General features: G+C 46.3%; 1 protein-coding gene across 1 annotated transcript in view; it reads left to right on the forward strand.

The window, feature by feature from the left end:
* The window catches only part of CCDC187 (coiled-coil domain containing 187), a 73179-nt gene extending 64127 nt beyond the window's left edge, over positions 1–9052 (forward strand). The window contains exons 17-20 of the mRNA XM_084821287.1: positions 416–567; positions 3406–3590; positions 7359–7494; positions 7582–9052. Of these exons, the coding sequence (XP_084677413.1) occupies positions 416–567; positions 3406–3590; positions 7359–7494; positions 7582–8989 (1881 nt within the window). The 3' untranslated portion in view covers positions 8990–9052. The remainder of the gene's footprint in view (positions 1–415; positions 568–3405; positions 3591–7358; positions 7495–7581) is intronic.
* The last annotated feature ends 726 nt before the right edge of the window (positions 9053–9778 follow it).

The raw sequence follows: 9778 nt of genomic DNA on the forward strand, positions 1-9778 counted from the left end.
TGCCAGACCTCAAGAGCTGTTTCAGAAGTCAACCTTAACTTGGTCATGGGTTAGTGGCTTGAGACCCGCATTGCTCCATTCCCAGCCTCCTGTCACCCTGAGTATTTAAGTGCTCCACAAGGTCCTGCTCCAAGTTCCCTCAATAAAGAAGATCGGACATGTGTAGTTTGGAACTGGGCCTTTTCTGTGTTTGCCCCCAGGTTCCAGAACAAATGCTGATTCTGTGTCTGGCTTTGGGCTTCTGGAAAGTGGCGTGAGGCCCGACTGATGGCAAGGCTTTCCACATTGTACAGATTAAGCATGTGTTATTTCTGTGCCCCGGGATGGAAAAGAAGTGTCTGAAATCCAAGTGCACTCAGGCAGAAAGAGGGTTATATAGAAACCTGGTTTCATAGTTCTGCCTCTTCCTTTCCAGGATGCTGGGAACACAGCCAGTTTTGAAGGGGCAATTGTCCTGGGAAAGGAACAGGGCGAGGAGACATCCAGTCTGGCACCCTTCATTGCAACATTTTCTGGAAGATCCAGGAATGGAAGCAGCCATGGCCCACAACAGGGCAGGAATAAAAAGTAAGGGAGGGAGGGAGGAAATCTCCTTTTTTTGGACTGGCTGGTGTTTTAAGGCTGGCGGTCGACTTGAAAAAAGGCTCTTTCAGCCCAAGAACTGTTTTGGAGAAGTTCTGGGGGACCACATTGCAGTAGTGGGGGTGGGAGGGGTGAAGGCAAAAGGGGCAAGATCAAAAATCCCCAGATGCCAGCACACCTTGGCTTAAAGCTCTTCCTGCCAGTAGCGAAACCTTGGGAGAGGCATTTTAACCTTTTAGAATGGAGAAAAACTGTGCAAAAGCCAGGAAACACCAAGTCATTGGTGGCTGGGGAAAGGGGCGTGGCTTATGGTGGAATGGATCTGGCCCCTGGATCTGAGGTTCTGCACCCCCGCTTTGTGTCAATGTTGTGCAAATTCACCCACCAGAGAGCATGGGCAGCAGCCATGTAGAATCACGCATGCTCTGTGTCTACATACTGGTGTGCATCTCAGGTACCAATCCTAAGTGCACCTACTAAGGAGTAAATCTCATGGTTTTATTCATTCATTCTTTCATTTCATTTCATTTCATTTCTATACTGCCCAATAGCTGAAGCTATCTGGGCGGTTCACAAAAATTAAACCCCCAAAGTGCAGCATAAAACAATATAAAATATGAAAACTTAAAACCACAAAATAACAGTACAATCAGAATAAAATCTAGCAGCAATGCAGAGATTTAAAATACAGATTCAAAACACCATCACTAAAAGACTAGGAAGCTAAAATGCTAAAATACTGGGAGAATAAAAAGGTCTTCACCTGGCGAATGGTTCTTGGTGGAACTTACTTCTGAGTAAACATGTTTAGGAATATGCACATAGGCAGTGTGGTGTAGAGATTAGAGTGTTGGACTGGGTCATGGGAGACCCGGGTTCTAATCCCCCCTTGGCCGTGAAGCTCACTGGGTGACTTTGGGCCAATTCCTGATTCTCGGCCTAACCTACCTCACAGGGATGTTGTTATGAGGATAAAATGGAGAGGAGGAGGATCGTATATGCTGCCTTGGGCTCCTTGGAGGGAAAGGCAGGATATAAATGTAACAAATAAATAACTAACTAAGAGGGTAGAGCCGGGAGAATGGCTCCTTGGGGTCTTCACCAGACAGTGAGACTACCAAACCCCCAAAGACAGTGGAGTTAGATTAACAATATCCCTCCACTGCAAGCGAGGCTCTCCGTCAAAAGGAGCTAAAGTGATGCCAGCAATCCTTTTTAAAAGGTACCGGTGACCTATAATCAATAGCAACATGAATTATAGATCAGTTTCATGCAAAGATTTATTTGAAAGTGTTTCCATTAGTCAAACAAATGGCCCGGCACTTAGCCACCCTGCTCCTCAATGGGAACTGACAAAAGGGAAAACATTCATGGCGGGCTTCTGGAACAGTCAGGATTGATCATGACTGCATCCCTTGAGCATGGCTAAACCTTCATGCTGATTCAAGGTTCCACAGGCTGCAGGAACGTTTAGCGTTCCAGGGGATGAGATGAAAGGCAGAGCAGCGATGGGAGACAGGGCCAGTGGCAGACATCTTGTGGCCTGAGGCATAGGAAAAGATGGGCCGGCCCCACTCTCATTGCATGGACAAAAGCTGACTGGCCTGGCCACTGAATCGTTCACCCACCACAGTGAATGCGCCCCCAAGGAGCTTCTCCAAAATGGCATTTGGCCCTCAGGCTGAACAAGGTTTTAGGGCAAAGAAAATTTACGAGCTCTACTTGGAAATATCTTTTTGGGGAAATGAGATGTGTCCTCCTCTCCCTGCCCGCCCCCTCCCCCATCCCTGGATAAAGGAGCAGGTTATTCTTCAGGGCACACTGCCAGCAATGTAGGAGGACACCTTTTTGCCCGAGCTACGCAGTTGAATGTAGAATAACAAATAAAAAGTAACAGTAAATTTTCATTGCTCAGGGTTTGGTCTTGGGTGCTGGATGGATGCAGCACATTGTAGTGAAATGTCAGTCTTTGTGATCTGACCAGTGTAGTGGAGGCAGAACCCACAGGGACACAGTGCCAGGACTTTTTTATTATCAGGGATGCTGATGTCATTTGCCACCCCCCGCCCCGCTCCACCATCTTCAGCTGTCCAAATGTCTCCCGCTTACTCAAAAGACATATTTGTCCCTTGCTTCCCCTTATGCCTGGAATACCGAGCCCAGAACCTCTATATTGCAGGACCCCTTTCTCTTCCTCTAGCTTCCAATCCAAGACCCACCTTTGCAGCCTGTGGCTTAACCCCTTTAGATGCCGTATCCTACTGAAACTAAGTCTAAATACATGTAACTGTATCAAACGTTATCTTCTTCCCTTATTTCCCTTCTCCTTCCTGTATTTCCTCCAGGTTTTAGACAGTAAACTCCTTGGGGCACAGACCTTTCTTTTTGTAAGCCCTATGCACAACGATGGTGCTAAGTCAGAGGTGTCAAACCTCAGGCCTGCGGGCCAAATCCGGCCTGCCAGCGTTCCCCAAAGAGCCATGCCCTTTTCCCTGGCCACCCCACCCCCCAAATCCAGCAATATGTTTGGTGGTTTCCTGGCTTTGTTTCTCTCCATCTAAAAGGTTGAAATGCCTCTCTAAAGGCTGAGAACCTGTAAGCGCCTTAAGATACAACATGCTGACATTTGTGGTGGTGCTGGGGTGGGGTGGGGTTGACCCCTTTTGCCTTTGTTCCCTCCTACCACTGGAATGCGGCCCCCAAGAGCTTCTCCAAAATTGAATCGGGACCTCAGGCTGAGAGAGGTTCGACACCCTTGTGTTAAATAAATAAATAAATGGAACATAGCCCTCAAATGATTTGCAGATGTTGAATTGTTTACAGTCTTTGTGCGGAGAGCGGAGAAATATTGTCACAAGGAGGGACAGCGGCAGAGGAATCTCCAAAACGGAAGCAACGGCTGGGAGATCAAGATGCCAAACCCTTCAAAGTGACAGCCAAGGACCAGCCTGCCTCCACGGAACGCCCCGTAGGCCCCACCCTAAAAGCTGGAGGTGTGGAATTTGGAGGTAACTGTGATGTGGGCAGAAGAAGGCACCCATCAAAGGACCTGTCCCCTCCAAACAATGGGTGTGTGCATAAATATGGGGACCGCGGGAAGTGAGGATATGCAGGGTGAAGACGCTAAGGCACCATACACCCTGCTAAGCACCCCCTCCAGTTTCTGAGGCTACGTTTTCATCTTCCACAATCACTGCTCCAAAATGGCAAAGGAGGTTCTGCAAACTAGAGAGAAAGTCCGGTGTGAGACGGCCCAACACTGCCAACTGCTCCCATAGCCTTTGTAGGCTCTGGGAGGTGGGCGGTGGTTATGATGATGATGAACATTTCTATACCGCCCCATAGCTGAAGCTGTCTGGGCAGTTTACAGAAATTAAAAACATTAAAATAGGGCTATCTATTGTGCTTAGGGCTACCTCTTCTTGTCTTGGCCCTGTGCCAGTGCCTTTAATGACATGGCTAATGTGCAGAAATTCAACAGGTGAAGCTTTGTCTGGCACAGAGATAAGTTTGGGAAGGGCTTGATTTCTGTGTATCAGAAAGCGGGTTATTTATTTAGGGTGCAATCCTGTGCATGTTTAGACAGAAAGAAGTCCTACAACTCCCAGCGTTTCCCAGCCAGCCAGTGCTGGGAGTTGTAGGTCTTTTTCCTGTCTAAACATGCATAGGATTGTGCCCTTAATCAATTTATAGACCGCTTGACTATATCTAAAAAGACATCACAGAGCGGTTTACATCATAAGGACTGGATCCAGATTTAAGCTGGATCAACGGTGCTTGCAGAAGTGGACTTCCCCTCCCCCTCCTTCCCACAGCAGCCCCCTGAAAATGCTACTGTCAGGAGTCCCTGATGAATGGGATGACCTGTGGTGGAAATACTGAGTCATTGATCTATCTTGTTTTGTATTGTCTACACCAGGAGTGGGTAGATAGTAGATATCCAGATGTTTGGGACCAACTCCCAGCATTCCTGAGCATTGTCCATGCAGGCAGGGCCTTTGGGAGTTAAAGTCCCAAACATCTGGAGCTCTACTTTCTGCTTGCCCCTCCTGTAGACAATACAGAGCAATGCCCAACCTGATGTTTTAGGCTGGTGGCTCTGATTTTGGTAGGGTTTGAATCCATTCTGGGTTTCATTGAGAATCAGCCAGAACTCCAAAGGAGCAATCCATGGTGCTGAAGGGTTCAGCACCTTGGATAGCTCCTTCAGAGTTCTGGCTGGTTCTGACTGAAACCCAGATTCACAGCCCCACCGAAATCAGGGCCAGTAGCGTCCACCCCAGCCAGCGCAGCCAATGGTCAGGAATTTTAGGCATTGTAGTCCAAAAGCTCTGGAGGGCACCAGGTTGGGAAAGCGTGGTGTTGATAATACTGAGCACGATGGATTAATGATCCGACTCAGTATTAGGCAACTTCCTATATTCATGTGCTTTGTTGTAGCACATTTCTTTCACCAATTTCTTTCACAGCCAATGCTTGTAGGTGGCTCACAGCTTCCAAACAAGACAGAGGCCTGGCGTCTCACTCCTGCAGTGGTATAGTGTCAAATTCTGAAGTGTAGGTGGTCATCATGACAATCCCCACATCCATGCCCCCAAAGAGAGCCCCAAATTTCAGGCAGCTGTGTTGATCCATGTTAACAAACCCATTCTATCAGTTTTCCTCAGGTCTTCTGTAAATCTAACTCGTCTTCATTGCCCATTCAAGACCACACTACCCTAACATACTTTGCGTTATGACAAGGAACAGTGCATTGTTGTTGAGAAAATTCATTTCTTCCCAGCTACTGTGAGGACTGCAGCTAAGCTCAGAGGGAACAGGAAAGTCGAGGGGGGTGGGGGTGGCGGATGACGTCCGCATCCCTGCTAAGAAAAAAGTCTTGGGGCTGCGTCCCTGTGAGCCCTGCCTCCACTGCACTCCTGATGAATTTAAATTCTGATTAAAGCACCCGGTCTCAGGAAGTGCCTGTGTGCGTTTCTTGGGTGTGTGTCTGTGTTAATTACTGGTTAAAGCTAGAAAACTGTTTGTAAGGTGAGATGTTCTTGACGGAACCAACAGATTCTCTGCACTCAGATAGACGTGGCGATCTGCAAAGCTATTTCACGGGGTAACCTTCTCTCTGCAACTTACGCCGTTCTGAAATACTCCTCAAGGAGGAGATAAATTACACTGATGGCTGTTATGTCTAATTTGCTTCAACCATTTCAATCACACTTTAATACAGACAGAAAGAGCAATCTTCTCATTTATTACTAAGTGTCCTGCTCAACATCTCATGGGTGTAAATCACACAAGGGCCAAGATGCTAGAGATCAGCCCAAGGTTTATTATAGAATATGATTATGTGGCTTCTTCAGAACAAAATCATAACTTATTCTGATTGTGCTATTAAAAATGTGCTTTCTTCTGAGGCCTTTCCAACATAATTTAAGAGACCACATTCTTCTTCTTTTTAAGAAAGACCCCCCCACCCTGCAGATATATCAACTGAAGATAGAGCTGGATAAGAGTGATTTTGGTTTCTTGGTTTTATCCTCAGTTCATATTTCTTCTTCCTTCCCACTCAACTTACAACAAGTACATCCAGATCTTATATATGAGACATTTGTATAATTTATATAGTCTTGTGGGATGCCTCATCCATGGGAATTATAAAATATTATGTGGGCGGTTATAACTCTGCATAACCATCCTCATTCATATCATTTTAAACTAATTGAATATTATTTATACCATAAAAGCTCACCCAGAGGGTATTTCTGTCAATTATTGTAGTGGCTAATAAAAATTATACTGCTAACTAGTAATATGCCCCAAAGCCCCTGGCAATAGGTACAAGATGGTAACAACAACAACAACTTTAAGGTTTGCATGCTGACAAATCCCAATAAATTTAATTCTGCCCCGGAGTCAATTCCATCCCAGCTAGATTCTGTAAATCCACCGTTAATTCTGATTGAGCCAAAATATAGTGGTACTCCTAGGTTGAATACAGTCACCATGTGCCTTGTATTTGTTCTTTACATCTTTCTGCTCCCTCCAGGAATAACTGATTTTGCATTATATGTAAACATGGCTTTCTATGGACTAATGATCTGAACCTAGCTGGGTTTGCATAGCACTAAGCGAAAATCTGATCGATGGGACCTCTTTGCCCTTTGAAACTGTATGAGACATTCGGAAAGAGTGCAATGTCTCTCCTAAGGCTTAGTTTCAGAACCACATGTAGCCACCTTGAGTTCCACAATGGAAGAAAGGTGGGATATAAAAGTAATAAATCAATAAATAAATGTTACTGGCAGTAAGAGCTTTAAGCTAAAATATGCTGGTATTTTTGCTATTTTGGCCATACACCCACCCTGTTTTGGCTTTAGCGCCATCCACCACTGGGATGTGGCCCCCGAGACTTTCTGCAAAACTGAATTCGGCCCTCAAGCTGAAAGAGGTTCAACACCCTTGGAGTAAAAGAACGGAACAACAGATAATAAATTGTTGCAATATCTGAGCATACTTGGAGTCTCCGAGAACTGCTAACCCCTTTGCCCATCCGCGGCTCCTGTGTCTTTGACACCTACAAAACAAACAGAAATGTAACTGGTATGATATTTCCCATCACGGAGCTGGTGTGATGATGAGAAAAGTGCTTCCTGTTAGATTTCCCCCCTGCCATGCCATCATTAAGAGTACAGGAGCCTCAGACGGGAAAGGAGTTGGCAGCTCTAGAATCACCGTATGAACTGACAATAAAACAATATCCAATTTCTGTTGTTTTCTAGCTCATTTGGTGAGCAAGGAAGAGGAAGAGTATTGTGAGGATACTGGTTTGATAAAGTGTTCCAAAGAAGATCATCCTCGTAGCTCCTTGGATAAGGGACCAGTGTCTTTGGCTTCTACAGCATCCTTTGCCAAATGGTATGGGTTCTCTCCAGACCTGGAAAACCCACAATTAAATCATGAATTTCAGAAGGCCCATGCAATTCTGATTGATGTCTCTGGAAGTTCTCTTTCAGCCTCAGATCTAGAAGCCAACAATGCCGATGACACAGATGTTAGCCTCCCAGAGGAATTTGTATTTCAGGAAGAGCCGCACGAGAACTCCAGCGGTGCTGTATTTTGTGATGCTCCAGCAGTGCCACAGATAGCAGTAAGTGTGGGGAACACACTCTCATCACCTGGCAAGAGATGCCATGTTCAAGCGCCTTCTGGTCATTCAGATCTGGAGAACTCATCTTTCATGAGTAGCCAGGAGAGGACCCTGGAAGACATGTCAGATGGTGATGGGATCTGTGAGTCTCATTCTGTGATGTTATCCAACAATGGAAAGCCAAGACTCAACACATCTCGGACAGGAGAGTCCCTTTCCTTTCAGGACCATGCATCTCCTACCAGAAGGAAGGCAATCTCTTTGAAGAGCAACAGTGTGAACGAGACGGCCTCTCGAGGAACACCTGCATCACAGGCTTCTCTATCATCCAGCAGTGTGGCCTCTCACTGCCCTGAGGACCAGAGACAGCAGGGTGCTGTACCTGCCATTAGCATAGCAGAAGCAGAGGATGACCATGACAACACATTCCATTCTAAAGGTAAATATGAGGCCATGACGTTTCCTCCTGATGTTTCCTTGAAGAACACCGATTCCATTGGCGATCCATTCCAAGGTTCTGTGCTTCGAATGAGTGGCAATATACGATCATTTCCATTAGCAGCACTGAGTTCCTCCAAGGACCAGTTGGTTTCTGACAGCAGACCATATTCTGCAGAATGTTCAGTTGATGAATGTGAATCCAGCAGGCCAGAAGAAACAACTGCCCAATTTGCCAAAGAATCCACGGGTTATGAAGAGGTCAGTTTGCTTTGTCCTAAAACCACAGAAGGGGCAGCTCAAGAAAATCAAAACAGTTCTCCAACAAACAGCCAAAGTGCCAAGGAATTTGGGATGCTGACGTTTCCTTCAAGCTCACCGCAAACTGGGAAGCTATTTCAAGCCAAAATCTGCCTTCTGAGATGTGAAGATGATACAGTACTTCTCAACAGTGAGCGTCTGCTGAAAATGGAGGATGATATATCATCTCCTGTTGATGAAGTGCTGTCATATGGAAGCACTGATCTGCCATCCTCTACTGAAAAAGATGCTTCTTTCCGATGTGAAGACCTTCCTGCCCCACCTGAAGACCTGATTGAGAAGAGTGATGACTTTGACTTCAGCCTGCAAGACTTTCCATCTCCACCAGAACAACTTGTGTTCCCTGAGACAGAAGAACTTCCATATTCCATGGATGAAGATGCATCCATAGAAATAAGTGACTTGCCCTCTTTATCTGATCACCTCGGGCTGGAGGGCTTTCTGTCACCACCTCGAGCATTGGCAGATGTTTCTTCAGCTCCTGAGTTGCCTTTGGGGCAATGAAAAACATTGAGCGGGAAAGGAGGGCTTCAGACAAGATGTATTGGGTAGTGCATTCCAGCAATGGGATGGATCTCCTGGATTGAATAGCATTTCCCCTGGGATGTATCGGGCGAAGATCTGATCACATACAGGAGCAACAGAAAGGCTATACTTAATACTCTCCAAAAGTCAGAAAGACAATGGTGTTGACCTTTATTATCATTTGAAGTTGGAAATTGGGTATTAGTGAAGCCCAGCCAACCTGGAACTCTTGACACTGAAGCATGCACCTCTATAGTAAAGATTTAGGGCATGGGCAGCTCTTGATCAACTGGCATGGAACAGGACCCTGAACTCTCATCCTGAGATGACTCCCACCGCTTGTCCACAGAGGAGGCTCCAGAGTTAATGGTTCAGGGAGGGGATTTGGTCACGGAAAGGCATCATGAGGCTTCCACCTCTCCAGGACCTAGTTCCCCAGAAAGATCCCAGGATTTGGCCCGCCTGCATCCATAGGAGATTGCCTTGCCATCTTCAGGCTCCGAGGAGTCTGGCCATGAGGACACTCGCATGCTACTCCCACATCATCACAGCTTGAGGCTGCTAAAAGAGGCCAGGCACCTTTAAGAGACAAAGCCTCAGTCAGTATGGAGGCAGGAACAACCAAGCTAAAGGAACACATGCTTAAGGCTCAATCTTGTCTTGCTCTGTGCCTTGTTGGAGCAACATGCAGACAACTGTCTACTTTCCACCCCTATGGTGCTGATCTATTCCATCTGGCTTCCCTGTGAAACCTGACCTACTCAGCCC

This window comes from Heloderma suspectum, chromosome 14, assembly GCF_057233095.1.
Source record: "Heloderma suspectum isolate Gila_16-S chromosome 14, 16-S_ref, whole genome shotgun sequence".
In the NCBI taxonomy this organism is placed as follows: Eukaryota; Metazoa; Chordata; class Lepidosauria; order Squamata; family Helodermatidae; genus Heloderma; species Heloderma suspectum.